This window comes from Taudactylus pleione, unplaced genomic scaffold (assembly GCF_031769625.1).
Source record: "Taudactylus pleione unplaced genomic scaffold, aTauple2 ptg000201l, whole genome shotgun sequence".
In the NCBI taxonomy this organism is placed as follows: Eukaryota; Metazoa; Chordata; class Amphibia; order Anura; family Myobatrachidae; genus Taudactylus; species Taudactylus pleione.
In genome coordinates, this window is record NW_028284603.1 from 62,305,177 (window position 1) to 62,330,539 (window position 25,363).

The 25,363-nt window shown below is 47.6% G+C and overlaps 1 protein-coding gene across 1 annotated transcript in view; it reads left to right on the plus strand.

Annotated features, from left to right (window-relative positions):
* DHX57 (DExH-box helicase 57) overlaps window positions 1–25,363 on the plus strand; it is a 50,895-nt gene that overhangs the window by 8,490 nt on the left and 17,042 nt on the right. Inside the window, exons 6-8 of the mRNA XM_088477421.1 lie at window positions 17,341–17,552; window positions 17,989–18,110; window positions 24,377–24,572. Coding sequence (XP_088333547.1) covers window positions 17,341–17,552; window positions 17,989–18,110; window positions 24,377–24,572 — 530 coding nt within the window. The remainder of the gene's footprint in view (window positions 1–17,340; window positions 17,553–17,988; window positions 18,111–24,376; window positions 24,573–25,363) is intronic.

Below are 25,363 nucleotides of genomic sequence, written 5' to 3' on the forward strand. Positions count from 1 at the left end.
GTGGCGGCGGGCTCCCCCTCTGAGGGGGAATAACCCGTGGGACCACTAGACCACCAGGGATATATGGCAAGCGGGATGCCGGCAAGCCCTGGGGTTAATATGCTAGCCAGGGGAGGAAGCCTTCCCTGTCAGCGGCTCCTCCCCTCAGCTCAGCGCGCCTTTCAGCACGGAGTCTGGCGTCGCTGAGCTGCAGCTACTCGGCCACTCCTCCTCTGAGGTCTCCAGCGGCCATTTTCTCACAGTGGCAGCGCAGATCTTCAGGGAGCACGCGGACCGGTCCCCCTGTGTACCTCTCCCCCGATATAAGGACAGCGTACACAGCACTATAGCCCTCCCAGACACTGAATCTGGGCAGGTTGATTGTAGTGGAAAGGTGCAGTGAGTATATCTTCCTGCATGGTATGTGACTTTTGCTAGTGCTGCCTGTCTGTGCTTATTTTCTACTTACTGTCAGCTTATACCTATCCCTTTACTTCTCCTACAAGCCCTACAGGTGTGTGGGGGAGGGGCGTTTCTACTGACCTCACTTATATAGATCACGTATTTGTGAGGTCCGTCACATACAGTTGTGTGCTACTCAGTGCCATATTGTGGGCTGTTGTTCAGCACACCGGTGAGTGCGTTTTACTTCTACCCTGGTGCCAGATATATAATATATTCTGTCATGTCAGACGAGGAGGTTGAGCGCTCAGTGGCTCCGGTGTTGGCCTCCTGCGGACGCTGTTCTGCAGGAGTAGATAGGGAGGATTTGTCACAGGATGGCCTGTGTAGTCGATGCCAGGTGGCTCCTGGCCCATCCAGACCTTCTCTGGCGCAGGAACCACCGTGGGCGATGTTTTCTCAAGTGCTGGTGTCTATTGCGGACCGTCTGTCGGTCCCGACTGCTCTCCCTACTAGGTCGTTGTCCCAGCCGACCATCCCCCATTCCCCGGGTGTCCCGCAGTTATTGCGGAGTCCTCCTGGGTCTCAGTCGGTGGGTCCCTATGCGGGGTTGCCTATGTATATACAGGCTTCCCCTGTGCCGCAGCAGCCTGTGGTACCTTTTCAGGCCCCTATGGCGACTCCTCCACCATGGGTGGATGTGCTCTCCAACTCCGTGCAAAATTTGGCGGCCGCTTCCTCAGCTTTTCAGTCAATGTTGCAGACTGACATGCCTTCTAGGATTTCAAAACGCCCACTCATGACACGGGCTGCTCAGGTATCGGACTCAGAGGGTTCCTCAGATGATGGGGAGGTCCCTGATGACACTGACTCGGACGCCTCGGTCCAGGAAATGGATACCAAGTCGTCCATTAATGTGCGAGCACTAGTTAGGGCGGTGCGAGCTATTCTTCTTATAGAGGATGAGGCACCGGTTCCTAAGTCGAAGTTTCCTAGTTTCAAAAAAACTAAGGTGGCTTCTGCGGTGTTTCCCCTGTCGGATCAGTTGACGGATCATATGGCGGTAGCTTGGCAGGCGCCCAGTAAGAGATTCCTTCCTCAGAAGCGGTTGGCTTCTAATTACCCCTTCCCTGAGGCACATTGTAAAAAATGGGAAACTCCACCGGCGGTGGATTCCCATGTCACCCGTTTAACTCGGGGCGCCACCTTACCATTACCGTCGATATCCTCGCTGAAGGATCCCACGGACAGGAAAGTTGAGACTTGCTTAAAGTCTATTTACTCCCTCTCCGGGGCGGTGGCCCGACCGTCCATGGCCATCTCCTGGGTGGCCAAGGCCATTGAGGGGTGGGCCAATGCATTGGAAGATACCTTCCCGGACGACGCTCCGGATGTCCAGCGGGCGTTGTTGGGACAAATGAGGGACGCTGCTTCTTACATTGGAGAAGCTTCTTTAGATGCTAGTCTGCTGACCTCGCGGGTATCGGCTACAGCGGTGTCTGCCCGCCGATCCTTATGGTTGCGGTCCTGGAGAGCGGACTCTGATTCAAAGAAAGGTCTGGAGGCCTTACCTTTCAATGGGGAATTACTATTTGGTCCGGACTTGGACAAAATAGTGGACACCCTGGCTAAATCCAAGTCGGCCTTCCTCCCTTCGGCGGCACTGCCTGCTAAGGTTCGGAGTTCGGCTTTTCGTTCCTTTCGGGTTCAGGGTAAGGCGAAAGGTCAGTCCTTCCCGAGACAGTCTGCGAGTAAGACGGCCTCTAAACCCAAGAAGCAAGCCTGGAGTGCTCGGCGCCCTTCTTCCAAGCAGGAAGATAAACCTGCGGCCTGATGGGACGGGCCTCCCTCTGGGGGACCTCAGAGTGGGAGGCCGACTTCTTCTATTTGCCCAGTGCTGGCACAATACCACCACGGATGCCTGGGTTCGAGATGTGGTCTCCCAGGGGTACGCCCTGTCTTTTCGGCACAGACCACCCCACCAGTTTTTCTGCACAAGTCCTTCTCAGGACAAGACCAAGGCGTTACAGGTTCAGGAGGCTATTGAGTCCTTGCTGAAAGCAGGGGTCATTGTTCCCGTTCCTCTATCACAACGAGGGACGGGGTATTATTCGTCTCTGTTTCTGGTGCAGAAACCCAATGGTTCTCATCGCCCTATCCTCAACTTGAAGTCTCTGAACAAATTCCTCAGAGTTCCCAAGTTCAGGATGGAAACGTTACGTTCCATCATTCTGGCGATGGAACCGGGGGATTACATGGTGTCCCTGGACATCCAGGACGCCTACCTCCATGTTCCGATAGCATCTTCACATCAGCGGTATCTGAGGTTCGCTATCCTTCAACACCACTATCAGTTCCGGGCGCTACCCTTTGGTCTCTCCACGGCACCGAGGGTGTTCACGAAGATTATGGCGGTCATGGCCGCACATCTTCGGAACCAGAATGTACGGCTGCTGCCGTACCTGGACGACCTCCTGTTGCTGGCGAGCTCCCCGGAGGTACTGCTTCAACATCTCCACCTGACGATCGCTTGCCTGCAAGCACACGGGTGGTTGATAAATTGGAAAAAGTCCTCCCTGATTCCATCACAGCGGATGGTTCATTTGGGAGCCCTGCTGGATTCGCGTCAGCAAAGGATCTTCCTGACTCCGGAGAAGGTCGCCTCCCTACAGCTGCGGATACGCAGTTGCCTGAGCCGTTGCCGCCTGTCGGTCCATTCGGCTATGAGTGTTCTGGGGTCCATGGTGTCGACATTCGACATGGTGGAATTTGCCCAGTTCCATTCCCGGCCCCTGCAGGGGCTGATTCTATCAGAATGGAACGGGTTACCTCACCGGATCCGCTCTCAGGTGCTGGTGTTGTCTTCGGACGTTCGGCTATCTTTGGCTTGGTGGCTTCAGACAGCTCATCTGGTCGAGGGGCGCCCATTTTGGATCCCGGACTGGGTCCTGCTCACGACGGATGCCAGTCTCCGGGGTTGGGGGGCAGTGACCGGCTCTTTGTCGCTTCAGGTTCGTTGGTCAGCGGAAGAAGCACTTCTCCCCATCAACATCCTGGAACTGCGGGCAGTATACAGGGCCCTGCAGTCGTCCGGCCCCGCTCTTCACGGAAGGGCGGTACAGGTGCAGTCCGACAACGCCACCACGGTGGCGTATATCAATCACCAAGGCGGAACTCGCAGTCAGGCAGCGATGTCGGAGGTGTCTCGTATCCTGACTTGGGCGGAGGGTCACATTCCAGCGATCTCGGCGGTCTTCATCCCCGGAGTCCTCAATTGGGAGGCGGACTTCCTCAGCCCACGACGTGCATCCCGGGGAATGGTCGCTTCACCCAGAGGTGTTTCAGCTACTCGTGGACAGGTGGGGACTGCCGGAGCTGGACTTGATGGCCTCCCGTCACAATCACAAGTTGCCCGTTTACGGGTCAAGGACAAGAGACGCAGGTGCAAGTCTGGTGGACGCGCTGTCGGTGAAATGGACGTTTCACCTGGCGTATCTGTTTCCTCCGATATCCCTGCTTCCTCGGGTTCTGCGGAAATTCAAGCAGGACGGCGGCATGCTCGTGCTGGTAGCTCCGGCGTGGCCCAGACGTCCTTGGTACTCCGATCTCAGGAGCCTCTCCATCGACGCTCCGTACCTTCTTCCTCAGCGTCGGGACCTGTTGTCTCAGGGGCCCTGCCTTTACCCGGATCTGGGTCGGCTGTCTTTGACGGCGTGGCTCTTGAGACAGCCGTCTTGAGGTCTCGGGGCTTCTCCAGTTCGGTTATTGGTACCATGCTCAGGGCACGCAAGCCTGCTTCAGCACGGATTTATCACAGAGTGTAGCACACTTACTTTCAGTGGTGTGAGTCCAGACATTATGATCCTCAGGTGTTCCGAGTTTCTAGGATCTTGGAATTTCTTCAGTCAGGATTGGATCTCGGCTTACGCCTTGCATCTCTGAAGGTTCATGTGTCCGCCTTGTCCGTGTGGTTTCAACGGCGGATTGCAATACTACCAGACGTTCACACCTTTTTCCAAGGTGTTCTCAGGATCCAGCCTCCCTTTGTGCCTCCTGTGGCTCCTTGGGACTTGGCGGTGGTGCTACGGGTCCTGCAGGGTCCTCCGTTTGAGCCTCTTGAGGCGGTGGAGCTCAAGTGGCTGACATTTAAGACGGTTTTTCTCCTGGCAATTGCTTCGGCCAGGAGGGTGTCTGAATTGGGGGCGCTTTCCTGTCGCCCTCCTTTCCTGATTTTTCACCAGGACAGAGCGGTGCTCCGCACTCGTCCTGAGTTTTTGCCCAAAGTGGTCTCGAAGTTCCATATTAATCAGGAACTTGTTGTGCCAGCTTTTCAGTCCCCTGATCTTTCAGCTGGTGAGACTTCCTTAGATGTGGTCCGGGCGCTTAGAATTTATGTAGACCGGACGGCTTCGGTTAGGAAGTCTGATTCCTTGTTTATCCTCTTTGGTTTTCACAAGAGGGGTTGGCCTGCCAACAAACAAACGTTAGCCCGTTGGCTTCGTTCCGTTATTTGTGAGGCTTATGCACAGGAGGGCTTACCTGTGCCAGCCTCTGTTAAGGCTCATTCCACTCGTTCTGTGGGTCCCTCTTGGGCTGCTAGACGTGGCGCTTCTGCTGTTCAGCTGTGTAAGGCGGCCACTTGGTCTTCAATTCAAACGTTTTTGAGGTTCTATGCGTTTGACACCTTTGCCTCTCAGGATGCATCCTTTGGGCGCCGGGTACTCCTTTCAGCACAGGAGCGTCCCCGCCCTTAGTTGTACTGCTTTGGGACATCCCCAAGGTCAACCCTGTGGACCCCCTATGGACCCTGAAGTAGAAAACAATAGATATGGTAAGAACTTACCTTTGTTATCTCTGTTTCTACGAAGTCCATAGGGTCCACAGGGCGCCCGCCCTGACGCACCTGGCTTCAAATGGGCTGTGTGGCTGGTCACCGGTTTTCCGTCTCCCATTTCTGTGAGTATGGTTTCTTGTGTGTTCCAGTCTTCCTTCTCTCTGTTTAGTCTCCTCCTCCGGCCTTGGCTGCTTACCAACTGAGGTGCTGTGGCCGGGGGCGAGGTATAGAGGAGGACGGACCCAAGTGCATCCTGGGAGCAGCTAAAGCTTTAACTGCGTGGTGCCCATGGATCCAGATCCAGCTATACCCCAAGGTCAACCCTGTGGACCCTATGGACTTCGTAGAAACAGAGATAACAAAGGTAAGTTCTTACCATATCTCTTGTTATTAATGCTCCACAGCCTCTCACACCGTAAACTCAGAAATAAGTGGTTTGAAGGTAGCCTTAAGCAGGTGATTGAGATTCCTTTTTATTATTTCTTTTATTATTTATAGATTTCTTTTATTATTTATTTATTAGCACACTCTGATATTGATCATTATCCTAGTGCCAGGCTAAGAGGAAAGTTTGCTGAATGCCACCAGTGTGAACGCCGTGTTGAAGAACTTTATAAGGCCACAGTTATGGCAAAATGCGTTTTGTAGTTGGATAGCTGGCTGATTCCCGGATTTCTGACATCAAATTCTATGGCAATATAAATGCCAGGTGATTATCAGAGACTAAGCTCCCCCTGGATCCCTGAAATGTGAGGATTAGTTCTGATGGATCTATACAAAAGACAAAGATCAAGTGAATAAACGGCAGCCTTGTCTTTTTTCATCCCTTATACTTAATTTGTCTGAGGGGGAAGTGGTCTAATATTATTATTATTATTAATAATAATTTTTATTTATATGGCACCACAATGCTCTGCAGCGCCTTATTAAGTACATAAACTCTAACAGTATGAACAAAACAAGAGTGACTTACAGTACAGAACATTGCAGGTCATGGACAAGATCTATAAAGATTTCTGCATCAGCAATCACAATACCCAAATGAGCAGCAGGACGGCAGAACCCAAAGGTTGTGAGTAACTGGATAATTTGAGATCTAAATGAGGGTCTGCAGAAGGAGTTTGGAGGTTTAAGTGATCGCCCCCTCAGTAAAAATGGTTGTCCCAGCATCTGTAAAAAAAAAAAAAAAAAAAAAATTTTTTTTTTTTTTTTAAACACAATTTTTTATTTTCAAGTGTATACAATAATACAAAGACAAAAATCTAATCATAACATCCATAATAAGGGAGGAAGAACCCCCCATGTAGCATTGAGACATTACAAAGTCAGTACATTGGAAAGCGATCAGGATGTGTCAGTAAACATAAACAAACAAATACAGTAACAAAAACAAAAAGGGGGGAGGGAAGGGCCTATAGACGCGTCACAATGAGTTATAAATTAGGTTGATTACCTATATAGATATCAATTGGTTGTCTCGAATAACTTAGATATAGAAGATTGTTGTCTAGAGTCCAACTAATCAATAAAAATATAAAAAATGTAGTGAAACTTAACGACTCCACTTTCAATATTGGGTAAGGTGGCTCTTCTATCATATTATAGTAATTGTAAAAGTAGACTCTTAATCAAGCTTAAAAAGGGGGGAGTCTTCACTGTCCATTTCTGCATAATAACCTTTTTTGCCACTGTTACACTCATAGTGATTAAGGGTAGAATCTCTTTCATGGACTCCTAAAGACCAGTTGTCAAAATTGGAACATAGCAATGCCAACAGATCGGCACACAGTTGCTAAGAAAACAAATCATTGTTAATTTCTGTAACATTTTTTTTTTTATCGAAAACTACTATCTGGCTTAAGGGTGTAGTTTGTAAATGCCAAGGCTCCCGAGACATTATTATTTAGTGTTGGTTGGAATGACATTCCCTCCCTCTGAATCTCTGTGTGTATAAAGGAGATGATCCATTGTGCACATGGTCCCTTCGTCTGTATGTATCCTGGCTTGTTCCCCCGTATAAAGTATTAGCATTTCCTAAAGGCTAGCTACCCACGTTTTTTTTTCAATGTCCCACTGGCTAAGGAGGATTTCTGACAGGTTCTGCATCTTTAGTTTTTGTAAGGAGTTTCTCATTTAGGAATCTTTTTTTTCTGCTTTAGAAAGGCCCCAAATTGCACTTGTGAACTTCCTAAAGTACCACTTTCAATGCAAGGCAGATCTGTGTCAGGCATATAGAAAGCATCATTGAACTGCTGTATGGTTACTGAACTTGAAGAATAGTAAGCGGCTGGGAACTGTGAGGAAAATGAATGCACATTTGACTGTACCAAACAGCCCAGACGGGACTACAGACATGAGAGAGCGTGAAAAAACAATTTACTTTTCCCCCTCTTATACTAAGGTTCATAGGTGCCTGATACCATGGTAATTACCTTCTTACCCACTTTTTCTAATAATAAACCTAATTAAACATGACTAATAGATATCAATGAAACCTAGATGCACCACACCCCTAAATAAATTCTTCTAGTAACATTTCTTCCTTCTTTTCTCAGTGCAGCTCATTAAGAATCTATGGGGGCGATTGAATTCAACGCGAATTGAATAGTGCCGGGAGCGAGCTACCGGAGCTATTCAATTCAGTGCGCTGTGTGGTCGGAGAATGCCGGTTATCGTGGTCATCGCGCCTTAACTGGCATTCTCTGACCAAAGTGCCAGGCACGCGGCTATTAGTGCCGCGCTATGCAGAAAAACAGCCGCGCACCCGGCACTTTGGTCGGATTTCTCTTTTCATCCCCAGGGGGTGCGAGAAGAAATCCTTAGCGCGTCCAAATAGCGCGGTGTATTGAATAGCTTCAGGAGTCCCTCCCGTCGCTATTCAATAGCGCGTTGAAGAGAATCGCCCCTTGGCAGAACTCTTCAGGATTGCCACATAGTTCCAGTAATATAGAGTATAATACTGGAACATGATGGACAAAGACAATCTTATAAAGATATCTAGTGCGGGGTTCTCTGTCTTTTTTTTTTTTTAACTTTACAAGAAATAGGAAGAATAACTATCTGGGCAGTGTGCAAGACAGAATGGGCTGAGTGACCACTATTAATTAAAAAAGGTAAAAATGCGGGGACCTAATCCTTTAATACTCGACACTCAAGCCATGTGGCCCAGGAGTTTTACCATTGGGCAATGTTTTTTTTTTACCCTGGCTAAATCCAAGTCGGCCTTCCTCCCTTCGGCGGCACTGCCTGCTAAGGTTCGGAGTTCGGCTTTTCGTTCCTTTCGGGTTCAGGGTAAGGCGAAAGGTCAGTCCTTCCCGAGACAGTCTGCGAGTAAGACGGCCTCTAAACCCAAGAAGCAAGCCTGGAGTGCTCGGCGCCCTTCTTCCAAGCAGGAAGATAAACCTGCGGCCTGATGGGACGGGCCTCCCTCTGGGGGACCTCAGAGTGGGAGGCCGACTTCTTCTATTTGCCCAGTGCTGGCACAATACCACCACGGATGCCTGGGTTCGAGATGTGGTCTCCCAGGGGTACGCCCTGTCTTTTCGGCACAGACCACCCCACCAGTTTTTCTGCACAAGTCCTTCTCAGGACAAGACCAAGGCGTTACAGGTTCAGGAGGCTATTGAGTCCTTGCTGAAAGCAGGGGTCATTGTTCCCGTTCCTCTATCACAACGAGGGACGGGGTATTATTCGTCTCTGTTTCTGGTGCAGAAACCCAATGGTTCTCATCGCCCTATCCTCAACTTGAAGTCTCTGAACAAATTCCTCAGAGTTCCCAAGTTCAGGATGGAAACGTTACGTTCCATCATTCTGGCGATGGAACCGGGGGATTACATGGTGTCCCTGGACATCCAGGACGCCTACCTCCATGTTCCGATAGCATCTTCACATCAGCGGTATCTGAGGTTCGCTATCCTTCAACACCACTATCAGTTCCGGGCGCTACCCTTTGGTCTCTCCACGGCACCGAGGGTGTTCACGAAGATTATGGCGGTCATGGCCGCACATCTTCGGAACCAGAATGTACGGCTGCTGCCGTACCTGGACGACCTCCTGTTGCTGGCGAGCTCCCCGGAGGTACTGCTTCAACATCTCCACCTGACGATCGCTTGCCTGCAAGCACACGGGTGGTTGATAAATTGGAAAAAGTCCTCCCTGATTCCATCACAGCGGATGGTTCATTTGGGAGCCCTGCTGGATTCGCGTCAGCAAAGGATCTTCCTGACTCCGGAGAAGGTCGCCTCCCTACAGCTGCGGATACGCAGTTGCCTGAGCCGTTGCCGCCTGTCGGTCCATTCGGCTATGAGTGTTCTGGGGTCCATGGTGTCGACATTCGACATGGTGGAATTTGCCCAGTTCCATTCCCGGCCCCTGCAGGGGCTGATTCTATCAGAATGGAACGGGTTACCTCACCGGATCCGCTCTCAGGTGCTGGTGTTGTCTTCGGACGTTCGGCTATCTTTGGCTTGGTGGCTTCAGACAGCTCATCTGGTCGAGGGGCGCCCATTTTGGATCCCGGACTGGGTCCTGCTCACGACGGATGCCAGTCTCCGGGGTTGGGGGGCAGTGACCGGCTCTTTGTCGCTTCAGGTTCGTTGGTCAGCGGAAGAAGCACTTCTCCCCATCAACATCCTGGAACTGCGGGCAGTATACAGGGCCCTGCAGTCGTCCGGCCCCGCTCTTCACGGAAGGGCGGTACAGGTGCAGTCCGACAACGCCACCACGGTGGCGTATATCAATCACCAAGGCGGAACTCGCAGTCAGGCAGCGATGTCGGAGGTGTCTCGTATCCTGACTTGGGCGGAGGGTCACATTCCAGCGATCTCGGCGGTCTTCATCCCCGGAGTCCTCAATTGGGAGGCGGACTTCCTCAGCCCACGACGTGCATCCCGGGGAATGGTCGCTTCACCCAGAGGTGTTTCAGCTACTCGTGGACAGGTGGGGACTGCCGGAGCTGGACTTGATGGCCTCCCGTCACAATCACAAGTTGCCCGTTTACGGGTCAAGGACAAGAGACGCAGGTGCAAGTCTGGTGGACGCGCTGTCGGTGAAATGGACGTTTCACCTGGCGTATCTGTTTCCTCCGATATCCCTGCTTCCTCGGGTTCTGCGGAAATTCAAGCAGGACGGCGGCATGCTCGTGCTGGTAGCTCCGGCGTGGCCCAGACGTCCTTGGTACTCCGATCTCAGGAGCCTCTCCATCGACGCTCCGTACCTTCTTCCTCAGCGTCGGGACCTGTTGTCTCAGGGGCCCTGCCTTTACCCGGATCTGGGTCGGCTGTCTTTGACGGCGTGGCTCTTGAGACAGCCGTCTTGAGGTCTCGGGGCTTCTCCAGTTCGGTTATTGGTACCATGCTCAGGGCACGCAAGCCTGCTTCAGCACGGATTTATCACAGAGTGTGGCACACTTACTTTCAGTGGTGTGAGTCCAGACATTATGATCCTCAGGTGTTCCGAGTTTCTAGGATCTTGGAATTTCTTCAGTCAGGATTGGATCTCGGCTTACGCCTTGCATCTCTGAAGGTTCATGTGTCCGCCTTGTCCGTGTGGTTTCAACGGCGGATTGCAATACTACCAGACGTTCACACCTTTTTCCAAGGTGTTCTCAGGATCCAGCCTCCCTTTGTGCCTCCTGTGGCTCCTTGGGACTTGGCGGTGGTGCTACGGGTCCTGCAGGGTCCTCCGTTTGAGCCTCTTGAGGCGGTGGAGCTCAAGTGGCTGACATTTAAGACGGTTTTTCTCCTGGCAATTGCTTCGGCCAGGAGGGTGTCTGAATTGGGGGCGCTTTCCTGTCGCCCTCCTTTCCTGATTTTTCACCAGGACAGAGCGGTGCTCCGCACTCGTCCTGAGTTTTTGCCCAAAGTGGTCTCGAAGTTCCATATTAATCAGGAACTTGTTGTGCCAGCTTTTCAGTCCCCTGATCTTTCAGCTGGTGAGACTTCCTTAGATGTGGTCCGGGCGCTTAGAATTTATGTAGACCGGACGGCTTCGGTTAGGAAGTCTGATTCCTTGTTTATCCTCTTTGGTTTTCACAAGAGGGGTTGGCCTGCCAACAAACAAACGTTAGCCCGTTGGCTTCGTTCCGTTATTTGTGAGGCTTATGCACAGGAGGGCTTACCTGTGCCAGCCTCTGTTAAGGCTCATTCCACTCGTTCTGTGGGTCCCTCTTGGGCTGCTAGACGTGGCGCTTCTGCTGTTCAGCTGTGTAAGGCGGCCACTTGGTCTTCAATTCAAACGTTTTTGAGGTTCTATGCGTTTGACACCTTTGCCTCTCAGGATGCATCCTTTGGGCGCCGGGTACTCCTTTCAGCACAGGAGCGTCCCCGCCCTTAGTTGTACTGCTTTGGGACATCCCCAAGGTCAACCCTGTGGACCCCCTATGGACCCTGAAGTAGAAAACAATAGATATGGTAAGAACTTACCTTTGTTATCTCTGTTTCTACGAAGTCCATAGGGTCCACAGGGCGCCCGCCCTGACGCACCTGGCTTCAAATGGGCTGTGTGGCTGGTCACCGGTTTTCCGTCTCCCATTTCTGTGAGTATGGTTTCTTGTGTGTTCCAGTCTTCCTTCTCTCTGTTTAGTCTCCTCCTCCGGCCTTGGCTGCTTACCAACTGAGGTGCTGTGGCCGGGGGCGAGGTATAGAGGAGGACGGACCCAAGTGCATCCTGGGAGCAGCTAAAGCTTTAACTGCGTGGTGCCCATGGATCCAGATCCAGCTATACCCCAAGGTCAACCCTGTGGACCCTATGGACTTCGTAGAAACAGAGATAACAAAGGTAAGTTCTTACCATATCTCTTGTTATTAATGCTCCACAGCCTCTCACACCGTAAACTCAGAAATAAGTGGTTTGAAGGTAGCCTTAAGCAGGTGATTGAGATTCCTTTTTATTATTTCTTTTATTATTTATAGATTTCTTTTATTATTTATTTATTAGCACACTCTGATATTGATCATTATCCTAGTGCCAGGCTAAGAGGAAAGTTTGCTGAATGCCACCAGTGTGAACGCCGTGTTGAAGAACTTTATAAGGCCACAGTTATGGCAAAATGCGTTTTGTAGTTGGATAGCTGGCTGATTCCCGGATTTCTGACATCAAATTCTATGGCAATATAAATGCCAGGTGATTATCAGAGACTAAGCTCCCCCTGGATCCCTGAAATGTGAGGATTAGTTCTGATGGATCTATACAAAAGACAAAGATCAAGTGAATAAACGGCAGCCTTGTCTTTTTTCATCCCTTATACTTAATTTGTCTGAGGGGGAAGTGGTCTAATATTATTATTATTATTAATAATAATTTTTATTTATATGGCACCACAATGCTCTGCAGCGCCTTATTAAGTACATAAACTCTAACAGTATGAACAAAACAAGAGTGACTTACAGTACAGAACATTGCAGGTCATGGACAAGATCTATAAAGATTTCTGCATCAGCAATCACAATACCCAAATGAGCAGCAGGACGGCAGAACCCAAAGGTTGTGAGTAACTGGATAATTTGAGATCTAAATGAGGGTCTGCAGAAGGAGTTTGGAGGTTTAAGTGATCGCCCCCTCAGTAAAAATGGTTGTCCCAGCATCTGTAAAAAAAAAAAAAAAAAAAAAATTTTTTTTTTTTTTTAAACACAATTTTTTATTTTCAAGTGTATACAATAATACAAAGACAAAAATCTAATCATAACATCCATAATAAGGGAGGAAGAACCCCCCATGTAGCATTGAGACATTACAAAGTCAGTACATTGGAAAGCGATCAGGATGTGTCAGTAAACATAAACAAACAAATACAGTAACAAAAACAAAAAGGGGGGAGGGAAGGGCCTATAGACGCGTCACAATGAGTTATAAATTAGGTTGATTACCTATATAGATATCAATTGGTTGTCTCGAATAACTTAGATATAGAAGATTGTTGTCTAGAGTCCAACTAATCAATAAAAATATAAAAAATGTAGTGAAACTTAACGACTCCACTTTCAATATTGGGTAAGGTGGCTCTTCTATCATATTATAGTAATTGTAAAAGTAGACTCTTAATCAAGCTTAAAAAGGGGGGAGTCTTCACTGTCCATTTCTGCATAATAACCTTTTTTGCCACTGTTACACTCATAGTGATTAAGGGTAGAATCTCTTTCATGGACTCCTAAAGACCAGTTGTCAAAATTGGAACATAGCAATGCCAACAGATCGGCACACAGTTGCAAAGAAAACAAATCATTGTTAATTTCTGTAACATTTTTTTTTTTATCGAAAACTACTATCTGGCTTAAGGGTGTAGTTTGTAAATGCCAAGGCTCCCGAGACATTATTATTTAGTGTTGGTTGGAATGACATTCCCTCCCTCTGAATCTCTGTGTGTATAAAGGAGATGATCCATTGTGCACATGGTCCCTTCGTCTGTATGTATCCTGGCTTGTTCCCCCGTATAAAGTATTAGCATTTCCTAAAGGCTAGCTACCCACGTTTTTTTTTCAATGTCCCACTGGCTAAGGAGGATTTCTGACAGGTTCTGCATCTTTAGTTTTTGTAAGGAGTTTCTCATTTAGGAATCTTTTTTTTCTGCTTTAGAAAGGCCCCAAATTGCACTTGTGAACTTCCTAAAGTACCACTTTCAATGCAAGGCAGATCTGTGTCAGGCATATAGAAAGCATCATTGAACTGCTGTATGGTTACTGAACTTGAAGAATAGTAAGCGGCTGGGAACTGTGAGGAAAATGAATGCACATTTGACTGTACCAAACAGCCCAGACGGGACTACAGACATGAGAGAGCGTGAAAAAACAATTTACTTTTCCCCCTCTTATACTAAGGTTCATAGGTGCCTAATACCATGGTAATTACCTTCTTACCCACTTTTTCTAATAATAAACCTAATTAAACATGACTAATAGATATCAATGAAACCTAGATGCACCACACCCCTAAATAAATTCTTCTAGTAACATTTCTTCCTTCTTTTCTCAGTGCAGCTCATTAAGAATCTATGGGGGCGATTGAATTCAACGCGAATTGAATAGTGCCGGGAGCGAGCTACCGGAGCTATTCAATTCAGTGCGCTGTGTGGTCGGAGAATGCCGGTTATCGTGGTCATCGCGCCTTAACTGGCATTCTCTGACCAAAGTGCCAGGCACGCGGCTATTAGTGCCGCGCTATGCAGAAAAACAGCCGCGCACCCGGCACTTTGGTCGGATTTCTCTTTTCATCCCCAGGGGGTGCGAGAAGAAATCCTTAGCGCGTCCAAATAGCGCGGTGTATTGAATAGCTTCAGGAGTCCCTCCCGTCGCTATTCAATAGCGCGTTGAAGAGAATCGCCCCTTGGCAGAACTCTTCAGGATTGCCACATAGTTCCAGTAATATAGAGTATAATACTGGAACATGATGGACAAAGACAATCTTATAAAGATATCTAGTGCGGGGTTCTCTGTCTTTTTTTTTTTTTAACTTTACAAGAAATAGGAAGAATAACTATCTGGGCAGTGTGCAAGACAGAATGGGCTGAGTGACCACTATTAATTAAAAAAGGTAAAAATGCGGGGACCTAATCCTTTAATACTCGACACTCAAGCCATGTGGCCCAGGAGTTTTACCATTGGGCAATGTTTTTTTTTTTTTCATAATACCTTGAACCTTAAGGTCCATTGTGGGCGAAGTGAGAAAATGAGCTCTGATTACGGAAGTTTGCAGGGCCCACCTTAATATAAGTATATTCCAAACCTAAGGCGGGATCATCAGAGGTTCCAGCATAAAGGTATTCATCATAATTATGGAAGGCTTTGGCTACCTTCTGTGAATATAGGACAGTGATAGTTTTAATAGTAGTTATATGTTTGGAAGCATTTTGAGTTCTGGTGAAATTACTGAGCAACTTTCCTGACTTATTGCCCCAGCTATAAATGGCCTCTGAAGACCAAAGAAAGGAGAGGAGTAGAGGGGGAGGGGGAGAACAAATTGAACAGATAAAATATGTAGCACATGAAATAAGCAATGAAATTCCTGCTCAGTCCTGAGTTCTCAGCAAGTGCACCCTCTAGGGGAGGGCGCGCAGCTGTCTTGGAAAGTTATAGTGGCGGTCAGCTGATTGCGGGCATCACAGTGGCACCGGATTTAAATCTGGCTGCCTATTTAAGCTTGCACTTTTCAGTGTCCCCAACCATTGGCTTGCCTGACTGTTCTTTTATAATATACTCATTTAGCTTTGACATGACAGTGTTCCAGTATTTTCCTGTTGACTACTCTCCAGCCTATCACATAAGTAATGAATTGAAGAGGCCAGGTGCAGTGAAGCCCAAACCTTCTTGCGAAAGTTCCTGGTGGAAACCACAGTGACGTCAGAGTCTGCATCCGTTTTTGTATGTGCCATTTCTAGTTGATAGCAGGAATCTATGCAATAGGCACTGAGGTTGTGATAGGCCTGTCTTTCTTCCTCTGGGGATATAGAGCTGTTAAGTACAATAAGACAGTCTGGAGATTACATACAGTTGTTTTTTGATCCATGGTTGTCCTGTTTAGCTGATAACGATTTGATATGTTTTGCGGCGATTTTGATATGTTGAAAGACCTCAGTTCAAGTCTGTCTCCTTGGGGGTATATTGGTTTGAATACACACTAGCCAGTGACCACCTTCCAGCATGGTTTAGGGAGGTGAGCTGTGTGGCGCTGAATCATTATTGTTGGCGGCCGCAGAGATTTTGGGATCTGCCTCATGTTCATCTATGACGAAGATTCCTTCTTCCCGCTTCCTTTTTTGGAGGGACCTTTTTGTCTTTGCCCAAGGGGCTGTTAAGAAGTTATCAAAAATAGGTGACTTTCTGGTTGTTCCAAGCTAGCTACCAGAATAGTATATGTAGAGATACTGTTGACCACTGTACCCCAGGTAAAGTTGTAAGCCATATTGGAGTATAGTGTGAGGCAGCAAAAAAAATGAAGAACAGACATATATTTCTTGGTTATGCTTTTCTATGTGGTGCACTTTTCTGTTTGATTTGTAAAGACAGAGACTAGTTTTCCATGTCGCCACTTGGTGGCAGCAGAGTCATTTCTCACATTGTAATGGTTAGAGGAGAGGCCACTTTGTTCTGCCTTTTATAATGTCAATAAAAGTTGCAAAAAGAGTAATCTGGGCTGTTAAATCCCTTTCTCCACTGCAGGGCCATTCATATACAATAGCACTGGACTGCAGAGCCCCAGAGAAAGGTGAGTATAGGGGAGAATCCATAATTTTGAACCCGGTATGTAGCACTATATAGAGGTAATTTTATGTAATAATTTCTTAGTGTACACAGTCAGTTTGTGCTGGAGCTGGTGTCTGATGTTATATATTCTCTGTGGCTGGGTGCCTTGCAGCGCTCCAAATGTTCCAAATCGGTCATATCCTTGATAAGGCCTGGCCAGGGAGGAAACCTTTTACCTGGGCAAGTGTCGGGTAAGTCCCTGGCATCCAGTTGTCTGTGTCACAGTGCGGGGGCTGTATAGACATGACATCACATTTATCCTTCTTCTTTGTGGTGCTAAAGGTGGCGACATGGAAAACTAGTCTCTGTCTTAACAAATCAAACAGAAAAGTGCACCAGATAGAAAAGCATAACCAAGAAATATATGTCTGTTCTTAATTTTTTTTGCTGCCTCACACTATACTCCAATATGGCTTACAACTTTACCTGGGGTACAGTAGTCAACAGTATCTCTACATATACTTTTCTGATAGCTAGCTTGGAACAACCAGAAAGTAACCTATTGTGTCTCCACAATGAATCTACCTCGTACTGTACATTTTACAGTCCGGCCCACTGCAAGAGATGGTGGGTGCCATGCACACAGTCCCCTAAATAGAAATTTCGGCTCACAGTCCGAGCAAATAACTGGCGGGTGTATTCGATGCAGTGGCACCTTGGTGCGTATTAGGGCGCACACCCGGCCTGATGAGTGGTCCTAAAGATGGGAACTAGCCCTGATCTTTTGCTAGGAGTGTTCTTGATAAGTTAAAACTTTTGTATTCCTTATTATATTTTTTTATGGGCTCCACAAACCTGTATTCCTAACACATATATGCTGCCTTACCATTGTTGGCATGTGTGATGTTCTTGGCATGTGATCCATGGTGACTGGTATGTTTCCGTTATAAGGAAAGAAGGATCATAGGATTGTGAAAGAAGAACTTAATAAACATATCCAAACTGATGACAGTGAATTTGAGGACTTGGAGTCTGAGGCTGTGGTGGTAGAAAATGAAAGTTATGCCAACCTGAAAAAAAAGCAGTCCAAGAAATACCACTGGAACACCAAAGCCTTACATGCAGAAAATGCCAAGCTCTACAAACACTTCTGTGCAAAGCAAGTAAGGCTGCTATATTGCTCCACACAGTCTGTTTCACCTAAGTTATTAATGTATCCATCGTAAAGAAACCGATGTTATGATGTACTTCATAGCTAAATAAATGAAGATACAATGACCGTGCCATACCTCCTCTTAAATGAAGGCCTTCATGAATAGGTCACCAACAATGAGTTTCATGGATATGATGATAACAGGGTTCCACTTTTCTGGGTGTTATGATGACATTACGCAGTCTGCAATCTGACGCTACTATGGAAAAGCAGAAAAATGCTTCTGATGCCGACTGGACAGAGACCAAGTGATTGGTTGCACACACATTCCGAATATAGATGGGACCTTATATTTGATGGGTGGGCCCTTTAGTATGCACAACGGGGAAGATATGTGTTTGGAAATTTATAGTAAGCTATTTCCGTGACTTAAATTAATTTTGTAGGCTTCCAAGAAGTACCAGTCAATGTTACAGGAGAGAATGAAGCTTCCAGCATGGGAGCAACAAGACCCAATACTGCAGCTGTTGTCGAAGCATCAGGTTCTGGTTGTAAGTGGCATGACCGGGTAAGTAAATCCGATGCTTATGGTATTAATTGAATTTGTACTCTGTATACATTTAGATTATAAAATGTTAGTGAAAGACTGTGGACCTTGCGTATTACAGATCATATCTAAAGCTGGGTACACACTTGGCGAAATACAGACGTTCAATCGAACGGCCAATATATCACAAGCGCATCGGCGTATGTGTACCCCGATATGTCTGTGAATGACACCACTCATAGGCATATCGCATCTGCTGCACAGCAGATGGCCGATATATCTGCAGATATATATCGGTGCATCTGCTGGTGTGTACGGGTGACCTGCTGATTGCCTGTACACATGCTGCAGGGACTCTGCACCAGTGGCGGGCTGGGCCGGGGTGCCATCTGCCCCACGGGCCGGTCCACGCTGGGCCGGTCCCAGGGCCGGCGCAAACACACTCAGCAAAGCCAAAGCATGCATTGCTGGGAGGCGCCATGCTAGAGAGGCGCTCTCCTTGCATGCTGCAACTTAGTTTAGTGTTTATGTTGCCGACTGCCTCTCTGCCCCCTGGCTGGGTCCCTCCCCTCCCCTCTCCTCGGAGGCAGACAGCACTTGAGCACATACTTTGCCGGCCCGTCCATTCAGATACACGGCGGCGCTGTCACTGCCAAAGCCCTGCTGCTCCCACCAGTCCCGCCCACGATGTCGCCGCCAATTCACCTGCTGCCGCCGCCACTCCCGCGTTGTCACCGCCGATTCACCTGCTGCCGCCGCCAGTCCCGCGATGTCACCGCCAGTCCCTTGCTGTGCAGGACACGACAGGTAAGTAACAAAGTTGACTACTGGCGGGGAAATGAGAGGGGCTGTGTTGAGGAGAGCTGTGAAGTAAGGGGCTCTGCTGAGGGGGGTCTGTGATGTGAGGGGCTGTGCTGAGGGGGGCCTGTGATGTGAGGGGCTATGCTGATGGGGGCTGTGGTGTGAAGCGGTGTGGTGTGAAGACTGCCTGTTTGCTTCTCATCACCCACTCCCTTTCCCTGTTTCCTTCTCTTTCACCCTCTAATCCCTCCCCAGTGTCACCCACCGCCTCTTCCCAGTGTCACCCACCGCCTCCTCCCAGTGTCACCCACCGCCTCCTCCCAGTGTCACCCACCGCCTCCTCCCAGTGTCACCCACCGCCTCTTCCCAGTGTCACCCACCGCCTCTTCCCAGTGTCACCCACCGCCTCTTCCCAGTGTCACCCACCGCCTCCTCCCAGTGTCACCCACCGCCTCCTCCCAGTGTCACCCACCGCCTCTTCCCAGTGTCACCCACCGCCTCTTCCCAGTGTAACCCACCGCCTCTTCCCAGTGTCACCCAGTGTCACCCACCGCCTCTTCCCAGTGTCACCCACCGCCTCTTCCCAGTGTCACCCACCGCCTCTTCCCAGTGTCACCCACCGCCTCTTCCCAGTGTCACCCACCGCCTCTTTCCTAGGTGTCACCCACCACCTCTTTCCTAGGTGTCACCCACCGCCTCTTTCCTAGGTGTCACCCACCGCCTCTTTCCTAGGTGTCACCCACCGCCTCTTTCCTAGGTGTCAACCACCGCCTCTTTCCTAGGTGTCACCCACCGCCTCTTTCCTAGGTGTCACCCACCGCCTCTTTCCTAGGTGTCACCGACCGCCTCTTTCCTAGGTGTCACCCACCGCCTCTTTCTTAGGTGTCACCCACCGCCTCTTCCCAGTGTCACCCACCGCCTCTTCCCAGTGTCACCCACCGCCTCTTCCCAGTGTCACCCACCGCTTCCTCCCAGTGTCACCCACCGCCTCTTCCCAGTGTTACCCACTGTCTCTCCCCAGTATCACCCACTGCCTGTCACCTATTGACTGTCACCCACTGCCTCTCCCCAGCGTCATCCACTGTCTGTCGCATTTGTAGGAGGGCGCAAATTTATAGCTTGCAGGGGGGCGCCGAGCATCGGCCCTGACAGGTCCCCATGTTGTCTCTATTTCTGAGAAATATCCACCATTTTATTTTTCTTTTATAATGTTATATTTAGTTTATGTATTGAAACTAACACCCCTATTTGAGCCATTGATTAGGACACGCTCTCGCGGTCGGTCTGCGCGCGAGACCTCGCAATCTCTATTTCAGGATAAGCCGTTGTTTATGGGCCAGTGTCCTGGACTTGCCCCCCAGGCTAAAAGTTGCCAGCCAGCCCCTGCTCTGCACTGAGTGACAGCTCATCTGAGCTGGCAAATTTAAATGCCCTCCCAGTAGTGACATCAGGCCCAACACATCAGGCGGACGATTGGTAAGCACTTACCAATCGTCGGATAGGTCGGCCTAGTGTGTACCAAGCATAAATTGATACTTTAATCGATGTAAGAATTCATGATGAAAAAGAGAGGTCTTAAATCTCTGTGCCAGGTCTTTGTTACCACAGTTCCCTTTAGCGCTCCAGATCAGTGAGGTGCAATGACATGGATCAGTTGTAGTAACTAGCATATTTGGAGCCCAGGGCAAGAGGAAAAATGGAGCCCCCTCTATGTGCACGCATCGAAAAGTGGACGTGCCCACACTCCACAATGAGCGTTGTCACTAAAAATGGGGGCATGTCACCACCGTTTCTCGTCACTCTGGAAACATTCCTTTCCATTCCATATGCACCTTAATGCCCCCAGTAGTAGTGCCCCTCTTGCTTCATATTTGGGTAGAGCCAAATTAATTAAAATGACTATATTCCCCAAACTATTATATCCATTACTAGTCCTTCCAATCCTTATTACCCTGAATGATGAAAGAAACAGAACGACAGCATTCCTCAAATTTATATGGAACAATAAAAGGCCTAAGCTATGCTTGAAGATTCTGCAACGAACCAGGGCAGAGGTGGGGAATTCATTATTCATTTTCCTAACATTCTTCTTTATAACTACGCTGCAATTTGCAGATATATTAAAGATTGGATTCTTCGCAGGAATCTGTACGCGAACTACACACTAGAAAAACTGGATCTGGTTAATTTTTTTTACATATATATCCCTCCATATCTGCTCAATAATCCCCTTTTGATGTTAGCGTGGTCGTCATGACACTATTCACAATAAATATTCACTTCATACCTCTTACTGCATCTCCCTCTGCTGGGCAATAACTTTCAAAGTGGTTTGACTACACAGCTGTTTAGATTTTGGGAGTCTCAAGGGGTGCGCATGGTAAGACATCTATCCAACACTTTGCTTAAACGCCCTTTAATGTTTGCACAAGCTCATACGCGATACGACTTTATTCACACCTGTAATTCAGCCTTTCTGGAAGCACTACATTATATAAATAGTTTTATCCTTTCTGTCACCCCTAGCTTGGGGCAATCAACTGGACTTTGCTTTTCCATCTGCAGTTATTCTGATGGTTATTCCGATAAAGTGATCACTTACTTTAATCATATAATAAGAATTCCCTACTTTACTGGTTCCTTTCATACAGAAATTAACAAATGGGAGACACACTTTCCAGACCTAACGGAAGCTGATATCTTACGGACTCTTCAATTCTCCCTTCACACAATCTCTCCTACCACTTACAGGGAGATGTTCTATAAATTATTTTACAGGGCTATTCATCACCCAATCACTGTTACATTATGTGCATAATTACTTCCGCAACATGCCCAAAATGCACTCACCTGGAAGCAGCTCTATATCATTGCTTGTGGGACTGCAGTGTTATTAAAAAGTTCTGGATCACAGTTAAACAATTTGTATTAGTCGATATAGTTATCTCCCACTAACTCTACTGTTATCTCCCACTACTTACTGCTAATTACTCAGGGGTGCCGGGGATAGCCCTGGGCTATCAGCCTAGGTCTGGGGTGCCCTAGAGAGGGGGACCCTTTATTGGGGGGGTCCCCAGCTCCCCAGGGATCCCCGGCCTGGGCTGACTAGCGGTCAAGGGTAATACTTTGGACAGGGGACCCATTGAAAGGGTTCCCCTGGCTGTGACATTACCCCCCTGCTAGAAAGGGTCCGGTGCTGGTTATGGATAATACAGGGGACCCCTACGCTTTTTATCCCCTGTATTTCCAAAACCTGGACCGGCCCGGCTGAGCCCAGTGCTGGTTGTGCTAAATGCAGGGGACCCCTACGCCGTTTGTCACCTGTATTTTCACAACCAGGACCGACTGTGAAAAGTCCGGGGCTGGTTGTGAATCGGGATAAGGGGGGCCCCAGGCCGTTTCCTTTTTTCACTTTGTATTCATTTTTTTTTTTTTAATACAAATGCACGGACAGATCGCACTGATCCGTGCGTGCATCTGTGACACATGCCTGCATCACGGATCTCACTGATTCGTGAAAGCATCTGTCTGCTATCGCGCACGATCTAATGATATGCAAATCTTTAGATCGTGCATAATAGATCCGTTTTTTGCTGCACATCGTGTCTTGGAGTGCCGGGGAGAGTTTAAGGGAAGATCGTACCATTGCCTACATCTGTGTTTAGGGGCCTTAACACCCACCTGCAATCTTAAAAACACCTGTCCCATTTATACAGCAACATGATGTATCTGTCCCACATCAATGAACCCATTTTCCTGCACTTTGCATATTTTCACCCCAAAATTGACAACCATTATTTAGCCTAAGTAGTCATTAAGGAGGGTGTCCCAGTGGTTCTGAACCAAGGCCCTCATTCAGAGCCACTCGCTAGCGGCAGTACGCTCGTTCCGAGCGATGTTCGCACATCTGCGCATGCGTACGGTTTTTAGTACGCATGCGCGAACCAGTCAGTGCGGCCGAAAATCGTTGGTACGCAATATAGCGAGGGCCTGCTATTTTGAGTGACAGAATGAGGCGTATGTGGGTGGTAACAGGGGAAGGTGCTTGAAAACGGGGAGTGGAGATCCGAACGCAGGCGTGCTTAAAGGTCAAAACGGGCGTTTTAAGGGAGTGCATAATTAATACAGCAGCGTCATTGACCACGTCACTGGGTTTTTTTTAACTCAGAACTGCTCGCAAAATAGCGGTTGAAAACACCAACCACAAGAATAGCGAGCAGTTCATACGCTGTACGATGTACTCGATTAATCTAATAAATAGCGGACATGACGTATGGTGCGTGCGGCCAGGGGGCGTTTTTATCAAATAAACGAGCGTATGTTTTGCTCGCTCGTTCAGACTTAGAGGTGGGAACAGACTGCAATTTGCGAACGGATCATTTGAATAGCCACCCCTTGTTTTTGAACGAACGACCACAAATAGCGAACGGCTCTGAATCAGGCCCCAAGTCCCAACATTTTTATCTTAAGATAGGGATTTTTCCCAACTTTGAACCTGCTCAGCAGGTGTTGAAAAGAAATTTGTTAAAACCTATGAAGGATTATCACACGTTGACTTGCAGGTTAATTGAATAGGCCGAAATTCACTTTTACGCACGAAAACGGGTTATCGCAGCTAATTTAATTCCCCCCTTTTAAATGCTGATCTTAAGAGACAAATTCACCATTGTTTTAGATCAATTGTGTGGCATGAAACCAGAATATTCCTACAAGATCCCCCAATTACTTACACCTACTTAGTGTTTACGTTAATGGTTTTGACGCACAAGATTCATTTGCACTTCTCCTTGCTATCTCCCTAATTTTCCTTCTCTTCTCTATCCTTCCCTATTCTTTTTCTACTCTTTTCTCTAATATCTGAATCATTATATGTAACATTTCTTACGTGGACAATAAAAAGACACAGAATCTTTTTTTCATATCCAAACACAATTGTTTTTGGAATAACGTTTGTTAACCTCGTTATAATATGATAACTTCACATGTCTGTAAAATTGTTAATGCTGCTCGATTTGTACAACAATTATAACATTGTGCTATAATTACTCTTCGAAATTAGCTATTTCGCGTGTAAAAATATAACTTTATAATTCAACAATATCACAGCATATTTTGGAATATCCTGTCTAAGTAAATTGGGGTGTCTGTTGGCTATTTGTGTGAAAGGAAAACTGTTTGCTGCATGAATTTCAAGAGATTATTCATCTGGTCCTGTTATTAGTACAACACCCAGACAACGAGGTAAATGCATACATGTGGTACACAGGACAGATCTTCATTTGTTTTGGGGGAGGGGGGTTACGAAGGTTCTTGTATGATAAAAAAAAAAGTATTTTAAGCAACTAAAGACAAAAAAGCACTATTCGTTTTTGGTGCGTGTGATCTTTATTTTATTTGTAATAAAAATGTATTTCCAAAATAGCCTCATTAATGTATCTGTTTGAAGGGTGCCAGTAAATTCTCTCCATACATTTTTTTCTCTTCAGATGTGGTAAGACCACACAGATTCCACAATTTATACTGGACGCTTCTTTGCAAGGCTCACCTAGCCTAGTGGCTAATATAGTATGCACACAGCCGCGGAGGATATCTGCTATTTCAGTGGCTGAGCGTGTAGCTCAGGAGAGAGCAGAGAAAGTTGGTGTCTCTGTGGGATATCAGATTAGACTGGAGAGTGTCAAGGTCAGTGGAGGGTTACTATTATGTTTACTATTATTATTTCAATGCCGACACATTTAAATGTTTCAGAAGATTATAACATATAAAGATCTTTAAGACGAGATAGTAATATTTCGTACTTCCGTATCTTTGCGGCCCCCTGCTGAAGATGCGCAAGTAGCGTAAACTTTAGGAAATACTATTCGGACCCTTGTGGGCTCGCTGCGCTCGCCTCGCTGCGGTCACGGTGGCTCGCTTCGCTCGCCACATGGATTTATTCCCTCTCCATGCCCACTTGGATGGTAGGGAATGACGTTTGACACAAGCTTATAAGCCAGTGTCCAGCGTCATTCCCTACCATCCCGCGTCATTCCCTACCATCCAAGTGGGCATGGAGGGGAATAAATCCATGTGGTGAGCCACCGTGCCCACAGTGTGGCGAGCGCAGCGAGCCCGCAAGAGTCGAATATTATTTCCTGAAGTTTACGCTACTTGCATATCTTCACTGAATAGTGAAGATACGCAAGTAGCGTAACCCTGGGGCCGCAAAGATATGGAGGTACCTAATATTTTATTTCATTTGCAATTAGGGGAGGCATTTGATTTGACTCTGGAATGATGGGCATTTTGGTCACATACATAGAGCAATATATAGGCAGTTAGATTGAACATAGCCGAACTGTGCACCATTATTAATCACTGTGTGCTGCAAACTTCGCTTTGCTATGGAAATTCTCAGTTCTTCATTTCTGGCTTTTTATATTGGTTCAACATTATATTGGTTCAACTTGAATTTTTGGTTTAGAATAATCTGC